Source organism: Callithrix jacchus, chromosome 10, assembly GCF_049354715.1.
Source record: "Callithrix jacchus isolate 240 chromosome 10, calJac240_pri, whole genome shotgun sequence".
Taxonomy (NCBI): domain Eukaryota; kingdom Metazoa; phylum Chordata; class Mammalia; order Primates; family Cebidae; genus Callithrix; species Callithrix jacchus.
This window is the reverse complement of record NC_133511.1, coordinates 67003484-67024619: the sequence shown is the minus strand read 5'-3', so window position 1 is coordinate 67024619 and position 21136 is coordinate 67003484. Positions and strand designations below refer to the sequence as shown.

The following is a 21136-nucleotide window of genomic DNA, read 5'->3' as shown; positions in this document are numbered from 1 at the left end:
CCCAGCTGCTGCTCTCTTTAAAAACAGAAACAAAATGAATCAGAGCCCCATGAGCCTCCAATTTCTGAGTTGAGTGACCTTTTACAGGGTCACAGAATTAACCCCAGCTCTCTCAGTCCTTTCACTGATTTCTCTCTGTGGTGGAGCTGAGATTTGTTTAGGGAGGCGAGACTACAACTCCCAGAGTGCACCTGTGCGGTTGTCAGGAGCAACCAAGGAAGCCAACTAACAGCCTTGCTGGAGACTGAGGACTATCCTGGGCCTCACTGCCAGCCAGCCAGCCATGGGCCAGGATTATTACTCTGTGCTCGGGATCACTCGCAATTCAGAGGATGCCCAGATCAAACAGGCGTAAGTTGGGATGGGAGCCGGGCCTTAGGGGTATGCTGGGGTAGGCCCTGCCTTCGTCTCTTCCAAAATGAGCTTTCCTGCACAGCTTACAGCAGACAAGGTGAACCTTGTTCCTTCTTTCACTTCTTGCATACCTGTATCCTGGCTTTGGGCTGGGTTGAGACCCAGGTTGGAAATTTGAACTCTTTAGTTCCTCAATCTGCTACCAACCCATCTCCCTTTATGCTCCATGCCCTGGGTCTCCTCTCCTGGGTGCCTTGCTTTTCCTAACAATAAATAGAGACAAAGGAGCCATTAGAACTTTATCTTGAATATTATGGAGAATCAGCGGCTTGTGAACAAGGGCGTGGCTGTGCCTGATGGATATTACAAATTCGATTCTGGCCTTGATGGAGGTTTTCAGCATTGACTAAAGTACATCCCTGAATATCATCAGGTCTTAAGGGCACTCTGGTCCTAAGAAAGCCTAGGACAGGAGTCAGAACATTTTTCTGAAAACGTGTTTTTTTAAACAAATACTTATTGAGTGTCTACCACAAGGGTTGAGAGGGTACTTCATCTCCTGCTGCAGTGTCAGCAGCTGGAGATATTAAGTATGAATCTGACAGCGACGTTCCCTTTCAGAATAATCAATATCTCGATTATCAGAATAGATAATCAAGACCTGATGCAGCTTGATTTTGTTGCTGAATAGATATTGAATAAGTCACCACAACTGTGATGAGTGTTACAAAAGAGGAAGGACGGGGGGCTGTGGACATTATCTTGGAAGGAGAGAGACCCCTTAGGAGGGTGTTTGTAGTAATCATGGCAAAAGATGAGGCCAGAGAAAGGGGAGAGAATGGACTTGACAATTAAGTGGATCATTGGAGGGTAAAGAAAAGAGTCCAGGATAACTCAATCGATTAAGTTGGGCCGTGACAATAGCTGCATTTTTTGTGTATAGATGCTGTTCTGAGAACCTTCCATCACTGTTTCATTTAATCATCACAACAGCCCTATGAATTGAGTGCCATTATTATCCCAAGGACATGCACTAGTAAATGGTAGAGTCAGTGTTCAGACATCAGGTCTGCCAGAGTTGCTGACCATGGGCCTATTCCTGGGTCAGGTCCTGTAGGGGATCACTGGGGTAAGTGGAGAGTCTGCAGTGTTGTTGGAGAAAAAAAGACACAAACTCATGAAAGAATCTGAGAACAACTCAGGAGAATGTATGATGTCATCCACTCTTTGGAGCATCTCATTGACCAGAGGGACCTATCCAGGGAAAGGTAATCAGGAAGAAGGGCAGTGGGAATGCAGAAAGATTAGCACAGCTTAAGCACTGGAAAGGGCTGGATCAGAGTCCAGATTCACTTACCTGCTAGCTCTGTGACCTGGGCAAAGTACTTAACCTCTCTGAGCCAGAAGTTTTCCCATGTCAAAATAATAATAATAAAGGTTGTTCTGAGATTGAAATAGGATTAGATGAGATAATGCATGTGTCAGCAACCATTTGCATGTGAAATCATGTCATATAAAAAATGTTTAAGGCCTGGTGTGGTGGCTCATGCCTGTAATCTGAGCAGTTTAGGAGGTCAAAGCAGGAGGATCCATTGAGTCTAGGAGTTTGAGAGGCCAGCCTGGTCATCATAGGAAGACCCTGTCTCTACAAAAATTTAAAAATTAGCCGGGCAGGTAGCACACACCTGGGTCCCAGCTACTTGGTAGGCTGAGGTGGGAGGATTGCTTAAGCCCAGAAGGTAGAGGCTGCAGTGAGCTATGGCTGCACTACAGCATTTCAGCCTGGGTGACAGCAAGAACTGTCTCAAAAAAATAAAAATGGCCGGATGCGGTAGCTCACTCCTGTAATCCCAGCACTTTGGGAGGCCAAGGCAGGGTATCACTTGAGGTCAGGAGTTTGAGACCTGCCTGGCCAACTTGGTGAAACCCCATCTCTACTAAAAATACGAAGAATTAGCCAAGTGTGGTGGCACACACCTGTAATCCCAGCTACTTGGAAGGCTGAGACAGGAGAATGGCTTGAACCTGGGAGGCGAAGGTTGCAGTGAGCTGAGATCATGCCATTGCACTCCAGCCTGGGTGACAGAGTGAGACTTCCATCTCAAATAAAAATAAAAATAGGGCCAGGCCCGGTGGCTCATACCTGTAATCCCAGCACTTTGGGAGGCCAAGGCGGGCAGATCTCCTGAGGTCAGAAGTTCGAGACCAGCCTGGCCAACATAGTGAAACCCTGTTTCTACTAAAAATATAAAAATTAGCTGGGCGTGGTGTCAGGTGCCTGTAATTCCAGCTACTCAGGAGTCTAAGGCAGGAGAATTGCTTGAACCTGGGAGGCAGAGGTAGCAGTGAGCTAAGATTGAGCCATTGCACTCCAGCCTGGCAATGGAGCTAAACTCCATCTCAAAAATAGAGCAAAACTCCATTTCAAAAATGAATAAAGTAAAAATAAAAATAGAGTGCTTAAAAGAACTGTGTATGTTTCAAAAAGCAGTCCTTAACCCTTTCTCCCCTTTAACAACTCTAAGCCACATGTATGACATGCTCTCTCATGGGAGGTCCTAGACATTTATTAAAAAAAAAAAAAAAAGAGCTAAACTTATATAAGGAAGAAAAGCACCATGATGGTTTATAATTGCCCAGGATTCATAATTGCAATGTTCAAGCTGTGACTTCATCCCTTTCCCACTCAGGAAAGCAGGTGAATGAGAGAGATGTTACTGCAGAGATAATTTTGAAACCACTCAAATTTATATGAAAAAAACTAAACCCTTCTCAAACTTGTTACTTTTTTTAAATTTTCTTTTCTTTTCTTTTTTGAGACAGAGTCTCTCTCTGTCACCCAGGCTGGAGTGAAGTGGCATGCTCACGGTTCACTGCAACTTCTGCCTTCTGGGTTCAAGTGATTCTTCTGCCTCAGCCCCCAAGTAGCTGGGACTACTGGCATGCACCACTATGCCTGGCTAATCTTTGTATTTTTAGTAGAGATGGGGTTTCACCATGTTAGCCAGCCTGGTCTCAAACTCCTGATTTCAAGTGATCTGCCCGCCTTGGCCTCCCATAGTGCTGAGATTACAGGAGACCGAGGTGGGAGGATCATTTGGGGCCAGGAGTTTGAGACCAGCCTGGCCAACATGGTGAAAACCCATCTGTACTAAAAATACAAAAATTAGTCAGGTGTGGTGGCACACGCCTGTAGTCCCAGCTGCTTGAACCTTGGGAGGCAGACGTTGCAGTGAGCTGAAATTGTGCCACTACACTCCAGCCAAGGTGACAGAGTGAGACTCTGTCTCTAAATAAATAAATAAATATAACTGATTGTGACCTTTGTACCTGAGAAAGGCTGGTTTGGAAGGCTGTGACAATTGTCTTCAAGTCTCTGAAGGTAGTCAGAGCCATCCCACAGTGAGATGGGCTGCCCTGCAGGGTGGTGAGCGAATATCATTTATTTACTCACTCCTGCTCAGTGCCTAGCACTGGGGCTAGAACTGGATGTAGCAACTCTAGGACCTCAGAGTCTATTAGACGGATCAACAGACACCTGGAACACAGCGCTGCTGAGGACTAGGATCAAAGGTGCTGGGGACTTGGGCAGGGGAGTCTAACCTAGAAAGGAGGCTAGCAGTCAGGGAAGGTGCCCCGGGGGATTTGGCCCCTGAGCCAATGGTTGAAGGATGAATTAAAAATTGCCCAGAGAAGCTGGGAGGGGCTGCAGAGGGGTGAGTCATGCAGAAGAGGTCAAGGGAGCAGCCAGAGAGAAGAGTGAGTGAGGCCAGAGAGAGAAGCAGGGCTTCAGATCTTAGAGTTTTATGCTGGAGACAATGGGGGAACCAGTGAAGGGTTATGCCAGGAGAGGAACCTTTGTCAGAAAAGATTTCAGAAGGGTGGGCTGGGCATGGGGGCTCACACCTGTAACCCAAGCACTTAGGGAGGCCAAGGTGGGCGGGTCACCTGAAGTCAGGAGTTCAAGACCAGCCTGGCCAACATGGGGAAACCATGTCTCTACTAAAAATACAAATATTAGCCAGGTGTGGTGGCACATGCCTGTAATCCCAGTTACTTGGGAGGCTGAGGCAGGAGAATCACTTGAACCCAGGAGGCAGATATTGTGGTGAGCAGAGATCACGCCACTGCACTCCAGCCTTGGCAGCGGAGAGATTCCATCACAAAAAAAAAAAAAAAAACAACAAGTATTTTAGAAGCATCAGCATTAACAAGAGCAGAGAGAGAGAGTGTGAGAGCAAGAGATATCATCGCAACTGGCAGCACACAATGTAGTGCAGAAGGGGCCACCGGAGCAGAAGACATGGTTCTGCAATACTTGTAGGAATAAAGAGACAGGAACAGAACATTGTATTTATTTTGAGACAAAGTCTCACTCTGTCACCCAGGCTGGAGTGCACTGGCACAATCTCGGCTCACCGCAGCCTTCATTTCCTGTGCTCAAGCAATCCTCCCACGTCAGCTTCCCAAGTAGCTGGGACTATGGGTGTATGCCACCATGCCTGGCTAATTTTTGCTTTTTTTTTTTTTTTTTTTTGGTAGAGTCAGGGTTTTGCCATGTTTCCCAGGCTGGTCTCAAACTCCTGAGCTCAAGTGATCCTCCTGCCTTGGCCTCCCAAAGTGTTGGTATTACAGGCATGAACCACTGCACCTGGCCCAGAAAATTATTTAGAAGGAAAACCCCATGTGACTTGATGACTGATGGGGGAGGGGTGGAGGGGACAAAGGAGAACTTGGAATCAAAATGCTCACATTTCTGGCTGCAGTCCCTGGGGAAAAAATATGCAATGAAAATTTACCTGGTGGCCAGGTGTGGTCGCTCATGCCTGTAATACCAGCACTTTGGGAAGCCAAGGCAAGTGGATCTCTTGAGGCCCGGAGTTTGAGACCAGCCTGGTCAACATGGTGAAACCCCATCTCTACTCAAAATGCAAAAATTAGCCAAGCATGGTGGCTCATGCCTGTAATCCTAGCACTTTAGGAGGCTGAGATGGGCAGATCACCTGTCAGGAGTTTGAGACCAGCCTAGCAAACATGATGAAACCCCGTCTCTACTAAAAATACAAAAAGCTGGGTGTGGTGGTGTGCGCCTGTAATCCCAGCTACTTGGGAGCCTGAGGCAGGAGAATCGCTTGAACCCTGGAGGCAGAAGGTTGTAGTGGGCCAAGATGGCACCATTGCACTCCAGTTTGGGTAGCAAGAGGGAAACTCCGTTTCAAAAAAAGAAGAAGAAAATTTATGTATCTGGGCTCAGTGAATTTATGACACCTTTGAGAGGAGATGGCAAGTAGGTAGTTGGATGTAGTCGTCTTTGGCTCGGGGAAGTGATCTGGTTTGGGATGGAGATTTAGCTGTGAGAGGCAGAAGCCAGCCTCTGGGGTGAGAAGAGAAGCCGCGAACTCTGGGATGGCGGCGAGGCGTGTGTGGGCAGTGGAAAAGCCAGCGGAGGCGCGGTGGGGGTCAGCTTGGGCTGAGTGACAGGCGTCTGCGCTGGATGCCTCCTGTGCAGCCCTTCAGACCCACTGCCCCAACTTCCTGCCCTGCTCGGCTCCGGGAGGCTTCCTTGCCCTCAGCCTTCCAGATGCAGCCGGCCCAGGGGAGAAGGGGCTTTATTCCCCACTTCTCCTCCTATGGGGTCTCTTCAGTCAGCTGTATCCCTTGACAGAAGGTCACAGCTCCGCTGAGGCCCGTCCGCACACTCCGACGGACACCTCACGGTTCCTGGTCTGGGAAAGCTGCACTCGGCTGCCCCTGGTGGTCTCCCTCTGCCCCTCCTGCACCTGGGAGAATGGTCCCTTTATTAAATGGTGAAACACCGTCTCTACTAAAAATACAAAAAAATTAGCTGGGCATGGTGGCGCGTGCCTGTAATCCCAGCTACTCAGGAGGCTGAGGCAGGAGAATTACCTGAACCCAGGAGGTGGAGGTTGCGGTGAGCCGCGATCGCGCCATTGCACTCCAGCCTGGGTAACAAGAGTGAAACTCCGTCTCAAAAAAAACCCTCTCCACAAACTACTCAGTCCGCGCCCTCTCTCCCTCACCCCGGGTCACAGCTGATACACATCTTCAGATGCTGCCATGTCTGCCCCTCAGAAACAGGCCAGCTGCTACCACTCGTATTAACCCTCCCTTCTCCAGGTACCGCAGACTCGCGCTTCAGAACCACCCGCTGAAGTGAAATTTTCAGGCAAATAGCAGAGGAAGAAGCAGAAACAGAAGTGGGGGGTGGGGGGGATGAGCACAGAGTGGGTGGGGGCGGCACAGGAACTGGACGGGCACTGAGCGCCTCAGCCATGCCCGCTGCACACCCGATTGTGGCTCATCCTCCCAAGACGCCTGTGTGTCTGCTCCGGTCCTCAAAGAGGCAAACAGGCTTAGAGGCTCAGGAAATGTACCCGGAGAAACCGTGAAGGATGAAGGGAAGGGAGCAGGAGCGCGCAGGGAGAGCCACCAGAACATAGTGCAGCCCGACACCTGTGAGAGGAGACAGGGAGGGGAGGAGCTCAGCCAGGCTCTGAGGAGCCCTCACACAAAGCTTGCCCGTGGGAGGAGTTCCTTGCAGGAACAGGCCCTGATATCCCCACCACAGGTAAGCATTGGTTGGGGCAGCTCGGGGGCAGTAGCTTCAGCTCAGATGCCCAGGGGGCAGCTGCTGTGACGGTCAGTGAACTGTGCTCCCCAGACCAGCTACTATTCAAGAGCCGAGAAGCGCACCTCGCAGCCACCACAGCCAGTGAAGCCACTCCGGATTTATCGCGAGGCAGGAGTGGACAGAGTACCGGCTCTGAACTCTGGTCTGCCTTCAAAACCAGGCCAGCTGATATGAGTTGCATTAACTCTCCCTCCTCCAGGTACCGCAGACTCGCCCTTAAGAATCACCCGCTGAAGTCAAATGAGCCATCTTCAGCAGAGATTTTCAGGCAAATAGCAGAGGCCTACGACGTGCTGAGTGACCGTGAGTGGCTGTGGGGCTGAGCAACCTCCTCAATTAAGATCATTCCTTTTTTTTTTTTTTTTTTAAAGACAGAGGTGCCTCCTTTGCCAGGCACCAGGCTGGAGTGCAGTGGCGCGATCTCAGCTCACTGCAACCTCTGCTTCCCGGGTTCAAGCAATTCTCCTTCCTCAGCCTCCCAAGTAGCTGGGACTACAGGCTCGCGCCACCACACCCAGCTAATTTTTGTATTTTTAGTAGAGACGGGGTTTCACCATGTTGGCCAGGATGGTCTCGATCTCTTGACCTCGTGATCTGTCCTCCTCGGCCTCCCAAAGTGCTGGGATTACAGATGTGAGCCACGATGCCTGGCCAAGATCATTCCTTAAGTCTCTAGACTGTTGGGTTTTCTGAGGGGGCCCAATAGCGGGGAAGTATGCCTCTTCCCTGCCCAGAATATAGACACACAGAGAAGACAGAATACGGAACTGCCTTTCTCAGTAGAAGCAAGCTGAGGTGGAGGAAATGGTGTGTGGAGCCTAGGATGACACTGACTTGCTCACCCAGGCAGGCAGTGCGGGGGCTGAGGCACATTCCCCACGAACCCTATGCCTTGCCAGGATGGGACCATCTCCTGTAGGAACAGTGAAGGGCTTGCAGCCATGGGGAAGAAGGCTGACAGGAGGTGTGTCCTCCTGTCCCTCCTAGAGGTCGCTCCCAGTGGCTGAGTGTCCATCTCCCCCAGGCCAGCAAGAGTAGGAAGAAGCAGAGAAAGGCCAGGAATAATTAGGAAATCTCTCTCCTATGGAGACCATCAGAGTGAGGGAAGTTTGATCCCCACCGCAGCACCCAGGGTGGTGCTGGGGGGCTTTCCCTGAGGGCTTGTCCTAGAGACTAATCCCAGTTTCTGCAGAAGTATAGCTAGGCCGGGCGCGGTGGCTCAAGCCTGTAATCCCAGCACTTTGGGAGACCGAGGCGGGTGGATCACGAGGTCAAGAGATCGAGACCATCCTTGTCAACACGGTGAAACCCCGTCTCTACTAAAAATACAAAACATTAGCTGGGCATGGTGGCACGTGCCTGTAATCCCAGCTACTCAGGAGGCTGAGGCAGGAGAATTGCCTGAACCCAGGAGGCGGAGGTTGCAGTGAGCCGAGATCGCGCCATTGCACTCCAGCCTGGGTAATAAGAGCGAAACTCTGTCTCAAAAAAAAAAAAAAAAAAGAAGTACAGCTAGAAGATCACTAAGGTTTCTGCAGAAGTACAGCTAGAAGATCACTAAGGTTTCTGCAGAAGTACAGCTAGAAGATCACTAAGGTTTCTGCAGCCCCGAGTTTTCAGGACTTCAGGATCCTTAGACTCTAGGATTTCAAAGTCCTAGAATTTGGAGGCTCCAGAATTCGTAGCTTTTTAAAATGTCAAGGTTCTACGATTCTGTTTGCCCCAGATAAGACAGTGGCCATGATGACTTAGGCCAAATCCCAGGGCCATGGCCTGAGCCTCAGTCTCTCAGTTATCCCCCCCAGTCCCTCAGCCTGCCCCCAGCAAACCCAAGGCTTTCCCGTCTCTCTTCTGGGCTACGGGAGCCATACCTAAGTCCTCACAGAAGGAAATGGAACCCCTGACTCCCAGGGTCTCATCCCAAAGACTGCCAGACAGCAGGTGCTTTGGAATCAGGCTGCTTCTGCCCCTTCTCTTTCTCCATATCCACCTGCTTCCCAGCCCCTCCACCTATCTCAGCCCCCAAAGTTGGATGCCTCCTCAAGGTGATGCCCATCCACAGCCGTGAAGAGAAGCATCTATGACAAGTTTGGAGAGGAGGGCCTGAAAGGTGGGATTCCTTTGGAGTTTGGATCCCAGACACCATGGACAACTGGTTATGTCTTCCATGGCAACCCCGAGAAAGTGTTCCATGAGTTCTTCGGTGGAAACAACCCGTTCAGTGGTAAGAGATCTTCCTCCCCCGCCCTGCATTATAGAGAAGGACACAGCTGTAAAAGATGCTTTTCACTGAATAGTTTTTTTCTTATTTTGACTTTAATAAATATATATAATACCTTGCAGAAGAAAAAGTAAAACAGAATTCATCGAAAAAGAAATACATTCCAGCCCTCCATTTTCTCCTTTTTTTTTTTTTTTTTGAGATGGAGTCTCATTCTGTTGCCTAGGCTGGAGTGCAGTGGCACAATCTCAGCTCACTGCAACCTCTGCCTCTTGGGTTCAAGTTCTTCCTGCCTCAACCTCCTGAGTAGCTGGGATTACAGGCACCTGCCACCACACCCAGCTAATAATTTTGTATTTTTTAGTAGAGACGGGGTTTCGCCATATCTGCCAGGCTGGTTTCGAACTCCTGACTTCACGTGATCTGCCCACCTCTGCCTCCCAAAGTGCTGGGATTACAGGTGTGAGCCACTGTGCCCGGCTAATTTTTGTATTTTTAGTAGAGACAGGGTTTTGCTATGTCTGCCAGGCTGGCCTCGAACTCCTGACCTGAAGTGATCTGCCCATCTCTGCCTCCCAAAGTGCTGGGGTTATAGGTGTGAGCCACTGCACCTAGCTGATGTTTGTATTTTTATTAGAGATGGGGTTTCATCATGTTGGCCAGGCTGGTCTTGAACTCCTGACCTCAAATGATCTGCCCACTTTGGCCTCTCAAAGTGCTGGGATTACAGCTGTGAGCCACTATGCCCAGCCCAGCCCTCCATTTTCTTCCCCAGAAGCAGCTACTAGGGAAGCAGCTACTTGTAAAGAGTTTATGTATCCTTCCAGAAACTTTCCATGCATGTATGAGCTATATTTGTTTTTACATAAGCCTTTTATTTTGTTAAGGAAATAGGGCCACGTTGCACACAGTGGTTTTTTTTTTACTTAATATATCTTGGAGATTATCTTATACGTTATACTATATATAGATCTACTTTATTCTTTTATATGCAAATCTATATATTATGTATAGCTCTGCATAAGATTTCATTGGTCAGATGTCTATTAGGGATCCATTGCAGAAACAAATACTGTTCTAGCTATATTAAGCAGAAAGGGATTCAAAACAGGGAATTAGGTGCTTTAAAAAATCATTGAGGCCAGGTGTGGTGACTCACTCCTGTAATCCCAGCACTTTGGGAGGCCGAGGTGGCTGGATCGCTTGAGTGTAGGAGTTCAATGCCTACCCGGGCAACATAGCGAAACTCCATCTCTACAAAAAATGTGCCAGGAATGGTGATGCGGTCCTATAGTCCCAGCTACTTAGGAGGCTGAGGTGGGAGAATCACCTGAGCCCAGCAGGTCGAGGCTGCAGTGAGCCAAGATCAGGCTACTACACTCAACCTGGGTGACAGATTGAGACCTTGTCAAATCAATCAATCAATCACTGAAAGGCCTGGTAAGAAGGCTCTAGGCTGGCCCTGTAGGAAATCTCCCAAGAACACCACCTCTAAACTGGCCCACAAGGAGAGCTGCTGTCTCTGTCACAGTCCTGAAGATGGAATCAGGAAATGTTACCGTTGCATTGCAGAACACGCCATAAGTGTAGCTGCAATTGCTGCCCCACTTGCCTCTGACAGGCACAAAACTTGTGGGTGGACACAGAAAGGCTGCTGCAGAAAAACCCAGTGTTTCCATGACAGTGCTCACCAGCTCCAGACAGAGCCATAGACAGATGCCTGCTGCCTTCTTCCTGCCTTCCAAGTAGCTCAAGGTTTACCTGATGAACAGAATTCAAAGCCAGAACCTTGGAAAATCTACAGATTTTCTAGCAGGGAAGGTTTGCAAGAAGGAGGACAGAGCGGATGCCAAGTGCCAGCATGGCTACCATGGGTGTTTTATAATTTATTATTATTTTTGAGACTAAGTCTTGCTCTGTTGCTCAGGCTAGAGTACAGTGGCATGATCTTGGCTCACTGAAAGCTCTGCCATCTGGGTTCAAGTGAGTCTCCCGCCTCACCCATCTAAATAGTTTGGATTATAGGTGCATGCCAGCATACCCAGCTGATTTTTGTATTTTTAGTAGAGATGGGGTTTCCACTCAAGACCGGCCAGCCTGGTTTTGAACTCCTGACCTCAAGTGATCAGCCTCGCTCAGCCTCCCCAAGTGCTGGGATTACAGGCGTGAGCCACTATGCCAGGTCGAGTTTATTATTTTTAATTACTGTTTTATTAATGGGTAGTTTATTTCCAGTCTTTTGCTAATATTGTATTTGTGGCAAGATGCCCCTTGTCTCTTTTTCAGTTAAAACAGTTCTTGTGCCATTTGTAGTCTCCCTACTAAATGGAAAGCTCCTCCAGGTCTGATTATCTCAGAGTAGCCAAACCCCAGCCTAGCATCTGACAAGAGTGAGTGGATGGGTGGATGCATGAAATGAAGGAAGGAAGGAAGGAAGGAAAGATGGATGAATGAATGAGTGGGCATATGAATGAACTGATGAGTACCTGGTGGGTGGGTGGGCGCATGATTCCAGGTCTCAGACAAACTGACCAAGAGTTGATTTCTGAGGCTCAGAATCATCTTGCAAGGGCAGTGAAAGGAACTTACACCTGATTTCCTGACTCCAGTTATGCCCACATAGGGCCTAGATTTTCACTGCCTGTTTTCTCCCACACCCATTGCACCTTCTCCCTGACAATACTTCAGCCTTTCTGAACTTCAAACGTTCTCTCCTCTTCTCCGTGCCAATATGTGGGTTAATAGCCCCTCCACCTCAGAGACTGCTCCCACCATGTACCGCCCTCACGTGTCTGCGGGAGGAAGCTGAGTTTATAAGCTCCATGTGAGACTGAAAACATCAAGGGGCTTTGGGCTTGTTTGCAAACCATGCACTGCCATTTGTGAACCATGTGATGCTGGGCAAATTTCTTTACCCTTCTGAAACGCCAGCTTCCTAACCATTACATAGCCAAAATAATAATTAAGGCTCAAGGGCTATTACCAGATGAGATAATGTTTATGAAAAGGGTCTTTGCAGTTTGAAAATGCCATACACCTTGTCTCACTATCTGTTTCAGTTCAAAGGAGCCAAGTGAGTCTACAGGGGCATCGCTCATTGGGAAAGGTCAGGCTCAGGGTCTGGGCTTCCTTAGGCAGTGCCCAGAAGCTATACTGCCACAGCACTCCACTCCAAGTGTTCCTGAGACCCATCTCCCTGCAGGGTTGAGGACTGGGCTTCCTGTGGCCTGGCTATCCAGGTGGTTACTGCCTGATACTCCATAGGCCTGGGTGAACAAGTGAATTCAGTAATGCAACAGGAGGACCAGATGAGTCACAGGCCTCTTGATTACCCATCACATCTTAGAGGGACATCATGTAGTCACCTTACTGTCCCTGCCTAAGGTCATTTCACCATTCTAGCCCGTGAAGTTCATTCCATGGCATTAACCATGAGAGGCAGAATATAGAAACTCTTAACCATGGTGCCTCCCCGAGTTTACAGCTTATGAAGGGCTTCCACATCCAGCAATGCAGCATGACATAGTGGTTAAGGGCACATGTTCCATAGTCATATTGTCCTGTGGTTCAGATCCCAACTCTACTGCTCACTAGCTATGGGAACTTATGCATTTTGTTTGCCCTCTCTGGGCCAATAAAATAATAAGGTAAGGTGCCAAAAATAGCAGCTGATGCAAACTAAGCTCTCAGCAAGTTTTAGCTCTTCATCTTAATGGTGGAAGGCAGGTCAGGCATTATTACCCCATCCCACAGACCAAGACACTGAAGCCCACGGATCATACAGCACATCAGGGGCAGATCAGGGAGGGGGCTCTCTTTGCACTGGGAAGAAGGCTGGGGATAGCAAGAGGGGTTATGTGTATAGAGCTGAGTCGGTGGGGGAGGTGGCAGGGGCAAAGAAATTGAGGAAAGAGGAGTTTGGGGGATGCTGGTGGCCTCTCAGATTGTTAGGGACCAACGCTTTCCCTCCATCATCTCAGCCAACAGCTTTATAGAAACTTGAGTCTGGGGTCTTTAGTAGTCTTGGGCTGGGCTGGACAGTGAAGGGGAGAGGAGTTGGGAACAGTAGGGAGGACTGGGCAGCTCTGACCTTCCTGCGAAAGGTTAGGGTGTGGTGGCTCACACCTGTAATCCCAGCACTTTGGGAGGACAACGCCGGCGGATCACGAGGTCAGGAGTTGAAGACCAGCCTGACCCACATGGTGAAACCCTGTCTCTACTAAAAATACAAAAATTAGCTAGGCGTGGTGGTGGGCACCTGTAGTCCCAGCTACAGGAGGCTGAGGCAGGAGAATCACTTGAACCTGGGAGGCAGAGGTTGCACTGAGCCCAGATCGAGCCACTGCACTCCAGCCTGGGGGACAGAGCAAGACTCCATCTCAAAAAAAAAAAAAAAGGAAAAAAGAAAGGCTGACAGCAGTCTCTTCTGGCACTCCCGAGTACAGCCACCAGAGGGAGCGCCTCTCTTTCCTGAGACAGAGTTAAAGGTACCCAAGCTGTGAGTAAGAAAGACAGGGAAGCGGAGCGTTGGGAGGCGGGTGCTGAGTGTATGATAAAATATATTGTTTGCTAAGGACAGCGGCAAGGAAAACCTGGCCGCCCCCACCCCCCAGTGGAAAACTGCTTGGGGCATTCTAAAGTAGCAAAACAGTATATGCGTATCATACACTGGTTAAAGCAATTCTTTAAGCACGGGTGTGTGACCCTGCCCCCATGGCTCTCTCGTGAATACTTTCTAGTTTGTCCTTGATCAGTGGTAAGCAGGCACCAGCTGCCTACCTAGTTTATCTTGTTTCTATGAGGAAACAGAGAACACCTGTTCGTTAATAATAATCACCTGTTCAGGGAGAATAAATACGTGGGTCAGCGTTTGCTTGAGGCTCTCAGCCCGGAATGCTCTTGGCCCTCGCTAGTCCCTTGCTGTTTTAACTGGGTGTCTGCTTCTTAATGCCTTCGGCGCCGTCTGGGTGGGGGTCTCTACAGCCTCAGTAGCGGGCGATATCCCAAGTGGGGGTGAAGCATTGGGAAGTGACAAGGGATGATAATCATTGCATTTGCAGTCGAAGACAGCTTCTTGACCTGGCCAGTCTAAGAGGTGGTTATGGGATGGTGGGTATTACATGGGGCACTGAAGAGGTTGGTGAGGGGTGTATCTTGAAGGGGAGGCAGAGGGTGTGTGTGTGTGGTCTCTGGATACAATTTCTCTTACGACTCTCCCTACCTCCTGCAGAGTTTTTTGATGCAGATGGAAGTGAGGTGGATTTGAACTTTGGGGGGCTCCGTGGCCGAGGGGTCAAGAAGCAGGACCCCCCAATCGAACGGGACCTCTACTTGTCCCTGGAGGACTTATTCTTTGGCTGTACCAAAAAAATTAAGATTTCCAGAAGGGTGAGTACTCAGCTTGTTTCTCTTGGGAGCCATTACCTACATCTCCCCTGCAGCGTGAGCAGCTGCCTCCTCTCTTACCCAGGCAGGAGGACTCGGGCATAGTCTCTGACGGAATTGGGGAACCCTAGATTCAGAGAGCTAGGATATTAGAATTCCAGAATCCGAAATGTGGAAGGGACAATTGAAGATATTAGCCCAGTTCTTTCCTAGTGCAGGAGTGCCCTCTGCAGTCTCCCCAACAGGGACAAGCTCTTTCCCTTCCTCTCTCTCAGTTCAGCCCCATCCCTGTGGGAACCGGAAGGGCTCTGAATGGGAGGAGTCTCCTCTGAATTCTTCTCTCTGGGCTTTACCAGACCCTATTCCCAGGATTTCATCAGGGTGTATGCCTTGTGCGTAAGAAAGAACAGCGGGCATAGAGTGTGGGCTGGGACAGTCCCCAAGGTTGATGGGTTGAGGAAGACCCTCAGTGCCTCGTGTCTAGTCCTTGGCTTGGCTCTGTCCCATGGCCCAGCCCTGTGTCAGGTATAAGAGCAAGCCCCCTCCACCTTTGCCCAGCAGAGGAGATGCTGATGCGGCCATGCTTTCCACAGATGGCACCCATCTGGACATGTGATTGGGGAGTGGAAGGATGACACCATGAGGAATGCACTGGGAAAGGCTTAGTGCTGATTTCCATGTTCTTTCTCTCTTTGGGATTAAGAGACTTGCTGGAGGTTCAGGGCTGGGCCTCTGGGATTTGGAGAGAGGAACAGAGTACATTTTTGCCCTGTATCTGTTAGTGGCCAGGGCTGGAGCTGTGTGTTTGTTTGATCACTAATGGTGACCGCTTGGCATTTCAGGCCCCAGCCCCACGGCATGCCCTGGCGTCCTGAAATCATCAGTTCTTGGTTGTCGTGGCAACGGGGTGGGAGTGGGCATGGCTCTGGGCAGGCTCTTCCCATTGCTAGATTGAGCTCAAATACTAATCCCATAGAGCATTTTTCACATGTGCAAAGGTCAACTGGGTGTTCATGAAAATCTGAGCAAATCTCGACTGTGCTCATGGAAGTCCTGAGCAGACCTCCCCACACCTGATGTTGCTGCAGGTGCTGAACGAGGATGGGTACTCCTCCACCATCAAGGACAAGATCCTGACCATTGATGTGAAGCCCGGCTGGAGGCAGGGCACACGCATCACCTTTGAGAAGGAAGGGGACCAGGTGAGGGGGAAGAAGCTGATTCAAGTCAGTCACTGGGCTCAGGTGGTGGGAAGACTGAGGAGGAAAGGAGGGGAAAGGAGGAAATAGTTCTTCCTGCCCCTCTGAGCCTTGGTCTGTAGAGAGCCCAGTCTGCAGACTGGGTGAGATAGGATTCCATAATATTCCTTCCAAGGAACAGAACCTCCCAACGCTTCTGTAAACAGGAAGCCCAGGGACTATCCCCATTTTACAGAGTGGGAAACTGGGGCCCAGAGAAGAGTAGGACTTGCCCAGGGCAAGAACATGAGAGCTGAAAGGAGATCCCTGTCTGAACTCCAGTGTTTTCCTGATTGCCTTCAGTGCTTCTCAGAATAAAGCCCAACTACAGGAGGTACTTAGAAACCATTTAATCATAATAATTTTATTTACATATTTTATTTATTTTGAGACAGTCTCTCTGTTGCCCAGGCTGGAGTGCGGTGACATAATCTTGGCTCATTGCAACCTCCACCTCCTAGATTCAAGCGATTCTCCTGCCTCAGCCTCCCAAGTAGCTGGTAGCTGGGACTACAGGCATGTACCACCATGCCCAGCTTTTTTTTTTTTTTTGGAGACAGTCTCACTATGTCACCCAGGCTGGAGCGCAGTGGTGTGATCTCAGCTCACTGCAACCTCTGCCTCCTGGGTTCAAGTTATTCTCCTGCCTCAGCCTCCCCAGTAACTGGGATTACAGGTGCCTGCCACCATGCCCAGCTAATTTTTGTATTTTTAGTAGAGACGAGGTTTCTACTAAAACCCATGTTGGCCAGGCTGGTCTTGAACTCCTGACAGGTGATCCACCCTCCTCAGCTTCCCAAAGTGCTGGGATTATAGGCGTGAGCCACTGCACCCAGCCATCCAGCTAATTTTTGCATTTTTAGTAGCCATGGGGTTTCTCCATGTTGATCAGGCTGTCCTTGAACTACAGACCTCAGGTGATCTACCCTCCTTGGCCTCTCAGTTTCTGGGACTACAGGCATGAGCCACCCCACCTGGCCTATTAATAATCAGTTTAAATTAAATACTATTTAAGTAAAAACATAAAATTATTGTCCAGGGTGTGCTGAGTCCTTAAGTCCTGAGAAGAGGCAGAATGATGGGGTATTCAGAGCCAGGAGAGATGCATTCCTTTACCTGTACTTTTTGCCCCCTTTCTTGCCTATGAAATATCTACTTCTGGTCTGGCCTGGTGGCTCACACCTATAGCCCCAGCACTTTGGGAGGCCAAGGAAGGAGAATCGCTTGAGCTCCAAAATTAGAGACCGGCCTGGGCAACATAGTGAGACCTTGTCTCTACTGAAAATAAAACAGTTACCTGGTCATGGTGGTATGTGCCTGTGGTTCCAGATATTCAGGAGACTGAGGCAGGAGGATCTCTTGAGCCCAGGAGGTCAAGGCTACAGTGAGCTATGATCATGCCACTGCACTCCAGCCTGGGCAACAGAGCAAGACCCTGTCTAAATAATAAATAAATAAAACATCAACTTCAAAGAAACGTGCTTCAAAACCCAGCTTCAGTGTTCCCTGCTCTGGGCAGCCTCCTCTGAGCCCCAGCCTCTAGGCTTCCCTTTATCACGTCCTGAGTGTGCTGGGGATTCATTGTCGGTTCCTTTCCCTCTCTGCCGTAAGACTAGGAGTTCCTTGGGGTTAGGGGCCTATGGGCTGCAGTAACCCTTTTCTGTCCCCAGTGCCCAGAAGAGACCTCAGCAGAGTTTTGGTGACTTAATGAAGTTTGGGAGAGGGGTGTCATGCCTGGAGTTACTAGCAGGACAGAGACGTGTGGGCAGTTGCATGATGCCCAGCTCAGTGTTCCACCTGCCATCTGAGGAAGCCTCTCCACTCCTCCAGCTGAGTGTTTATTTTGGGCATGCTCAGTACAGAAGTGATTATGGGGAGATTCATCTGTGTAAGCTTCTCAGGCTTCTAATCCATCTGGGCTACGGGGGCCAAACTGAAAAGCCCCTTCCGGAAAACCTGCTCTTATCTCCCCATTGTACAGATGAAGACGTGGAGACAAGTAGAGGCAGGAACTTGGCCAAGGTCACATAGTCAATTAGTCCTTGTCACCCTTTGGCCTCCTCTGCCCAGGGCCCCAACATCATCCCAGCAGACATCATTTTCATTGTAAAGGAGAAGCTACACCCTCACTTCCGCAGGGAGAATGACAACCTTTTCTTCGTGAACCCCATCCCTCTGGGCAAGGTGAGTGGGTAAAGCACAGGACCAGTGGAGACAGCATCAGAGTGAGCCACACCTAGACTTGGCCTCCCCTGCTGCAACCACGTGCCGTCAATCACTAAGCCCTGTGGGTTCCACCCTCTAAGTCACCATCCACTTGATCCCCTCTGCTCATCTGCACGCCTGGTTCTGTACACCAGATCTGCGCAGGAGGCCCTCCCCACTACTGCTCATCTCCAGGCTCTTCTTGGGGATTCTGCCCCACACCTCACTGTCCAAACATCTTTGTGCTACTGGAGGCCCTCTGCAATCTGCTCTCTGCTCACCCCTTCCCTGCCCTCCAGCCCCCGTGCTCTGTAGCACCCTGCCAGCATGGTGCATTTACATGCCTCCATTCTTATTTCTGCTGGGCCCTCTCCCTGGAATGCTGTCTACTCACCTCACCCCATAAGGGTCCTCCTCAACAGCTACCACCACTGTTTTTTTTTTTTTTTTTTGCAATATAGATATAATATATAGGGATATATAAGAACTACAAGAGAATCCCCAAAACCCATAAAGTTCAAATGTGAAAACAGAAAAGTTTTTAACACTGGAGAATTCGCTATGGTGAGCCCAAGCAATATATAGAAAAGAGTCTAGAAAAAAGGCTTAGGTGTTAAATAACTTTTGACTTCCTCTTGCTCAGAAAATGTCGGAGTGCTGTAAAGTTCCTTAATGCGACTCGCCCAGCATTAAGGAAGTGGACCACTTCCTGCCCCACTCCTGAATGGTTTAGGGACCTCTCCTTGGCTCCCACAGACCCCTTTATTTCTCTCTCCCTCTCATTACATTTATACAACATCCATCTTAGCTGCCAGATTTCGAGCTCCTTGATGGCAGGAAATTGCCTGGGTCATTCACCTATTCTGTAACAGCGTTGTCTCCCTTGTGCCCAACTCAGTGTCCGGCACTGGACAGGTTCCTAAGGTGCCTTCTAAACAGGAGGGCTATGGTGACCCTCCCCAGCCCCACCTCTGGCTCTAACCCTCCCTAGGCTCTCACCTGCTGCACTGTGGAGGTGAAGACCCTCGATGACCGTCTGCTCAACATCCCCATCAATGACATCGTCCAGTGAGTCCATCTGCCTTGGGCCCCAGTAGCTGAGAGAAGGGCCAGCCTGGGATTTAGTGGGTAGTGTCAGACATAGCTGCCCAGTAGAGTTGTACAGGCTGCCCCCAGCACAAAGGTTCCCTGTTGAGGGGATGGGAGAGGACCAAAACCAAACCCACACTCTGCCCAAGCTGTGGGCTGCAATCATCTGGCAAAAGGAATACCTTTTACTCATTGGCACAAAGCCACTGCTGAGACTAGAGGCCCTCAGTGTTGGGAAACCCCTGTGGCCACCACCCCCACCCCCAAAACTTCTCATTAGAGTTCTGAGTTGCATCCCTTAAGTCCCTTTCCAAGAAAGGCGCTCTGCCAGTGCAGGGGTTTGCCTGGCAGCCCAGCGCCCCCGCCCCCACCCCAGGGTTTGCTCACCTTTTCTTCCCGTTTCCCATATCTTAAAATTCTGGAATCCCCCATCAGAGACTCAGTGTGAACAGGTTTTCAGAGAGCAAGCTGTTTGGAACAAGCCAGTCTCCTCTCCCTTCCCAACCAGTTCTAAGAGCCACTGCAGGTGAAGGCTGCAGAGACTGTCCCCTTCCGGGGGTTATGTAAGTAGGAGTTATGTGACAGGCACCTGCTGAGGCTACTCTGGGATACCCTCTAAGCTCCTTTCTTTCATCCTATTTCAGCCCCAAATACTTCAAGAAGGTGCCAGGTGAGGGGATGCCATTGCCAGAGGACCCCACTAAGAAGGGGGATCTCTTCATCATCTTCGACATCCAGTTCCCCACCCGCCTGACGCCCCAGCAGAAGCAGATGCTGCGCCAGGCACTGATGACATGACTGGTGGGCTGGAGCAGGGGTGAGAGGAGGCTAGCCAGGCCTCACCCTGCCTCTACCCCCCACAGCCTCTGGGTGTGCAGGGGAGCCTGCTGCACAGATGACACTAGGGTGGGATGGCGAGGGCTTAAACTGACATAATAAAGATGTATTTCCTGTCCTCCAGTGACACCCACGAGTGCGTTGGAGAGGAGCTTCATATTAGCCCTTCCTATGGGGCACAGGGAAGAGAGAGACCCAAGGAGCTGAGGGCCTGGGTCCCTGTCCTGGCTTTGTGGGAAAGGGCAGGTAAGAGTTCAGATCCTCTATGCTTCCACTTTGGTAGAATGGGGCAGGGCTGTTTAGCCTCTGAGGGTCCATAGCTCTGCTCTGGCTTTTCATGACAGAAGAGACAGTCTCTGGAGCATGATATGGTCATGTTAGAGAAAGAAAAACTAAGGCACAAAATAAAACACGTTGCAGGTCACTCAGGCCTCAGTGCCAAAGCTGTCATCAGAACCTTGAAGGTGGCTGGGTGTGGTAGCTCACCCCTGAACTTTGGGAGGCCGAGGTGGGTGGATCACTTGAGGTCAGGAGTTTGAGACCAGCATGGTTAACATGGTGAAACCTTGTCTCTACTAAATACAAAATCTAGCCAGGTGTGATGGTGGGTCCCTATGATCCCCTCTACTCAAGAGGTTGAGGCAGGAGAATTGCTTGAACCCGGGTGGCACAGTTGCAGTGAGCTGAGATCGCTCCATTGCCCTTCAGCCTGGGCAAGAGTGAGACTCCATCTCAAAAAAACCCAAAAACCTTGAAGGTTGCTTCCTACAGACTCACCCTGCATAGAGAGGCAGCATAAAGATGTGTGCACTGGAAACAGCATTGGTTCTCTCTCTCTGGCCTCAATCCCCTGGTTTGTGAGATGGGTCCCGGGCAGGGAGATCTGGCAGGAGGAAACCTGAGTTCTGGTCCCAGCCCTGCCACTTTGTCCTGGGACCAGTTACCACTCCTGTCTTTGTCAGCAAAGCAGAGCTATAATGCCCCTCACAGGCATGTTGTGAGGATTGAGATCATTGATGTGAAAGTGCTTGGTGAACTTGCTTAGAGTCAGGAAGTGGTAACAGTACTGCTGCCCCCATGGCCTGGAGTTCCAGCCTTCAGGTCCATCTAGGCCTGTGTAGATGACACTTGCCTCCTCAGAGTCAACAAGTGTCT

The 21136-nt window shown here is 49.9% G+C and overlaps 1 protein-coding gene across 2 annotated transcripts; it reads left to right on the top strand.

Moving 5' to 3' along the window:
• Positions 1-217: 217 nt before the first annotated feature.
• DNAJB13 (DnaJ heat shock protein family (Hsp40) member B13) lies at positions 218-20110 on the top strand. Of its 2 annotated transcripts, XM_002754761.6 has the most exons (8): positions 218-351; positions 7206-7309; positions 9069-9230; positions 14458-14615; positions 15701-15814; positions 17921-18034; positions 19047-19123; positions 19789-20110. In XM_002754761.6, exons 1-8 carry the CDS (start codon positions 284-286, stop codon positions 19940-19942), a joined length of 951 nt encoding a protein of 316 aa, XP_002754807.1. In that variant the 5' UTR covers positions 218-283; the 3' UTR covers positions 19943-20110. The 2 variants fall into 2 exon arrangements, with proteins under 2 accessions (XP_002754807.1, XP_035121381.1); XM_035265490.3 differs by lacking the exon at positions 17921-18034.
• Positions 20111-21136: the final 1026 nt, after the last annotated feature.

What these genes read in the sequence shown, in the direction of transcription:
- DNAJB13 (XM_002754761.6), top strand. Translation starts at nt 284, where the DNA reads ATGGGCCAGGATTATTACTCTGTGCTCGGGATCACTCGCAATTCAGAG. An exon ending in GATGCCCAGATCAAACAGGC is followed by an intron (nt 352 to 7,205) that starts GTAAGTTGGGAT and finishes TCCCTCCTCCAG; the next exon opens with GTACCGCAGACTCGCCCTTA. An exon ending in CTACGACGTGCTGAGTGACC is followed by an intron (nt 7,310 to 9,068) that starts GTGAGTGGCTGT and finishes GCCCATCCACAG; the next exon opens with CCGTGAAGAGAAGCATCTAT.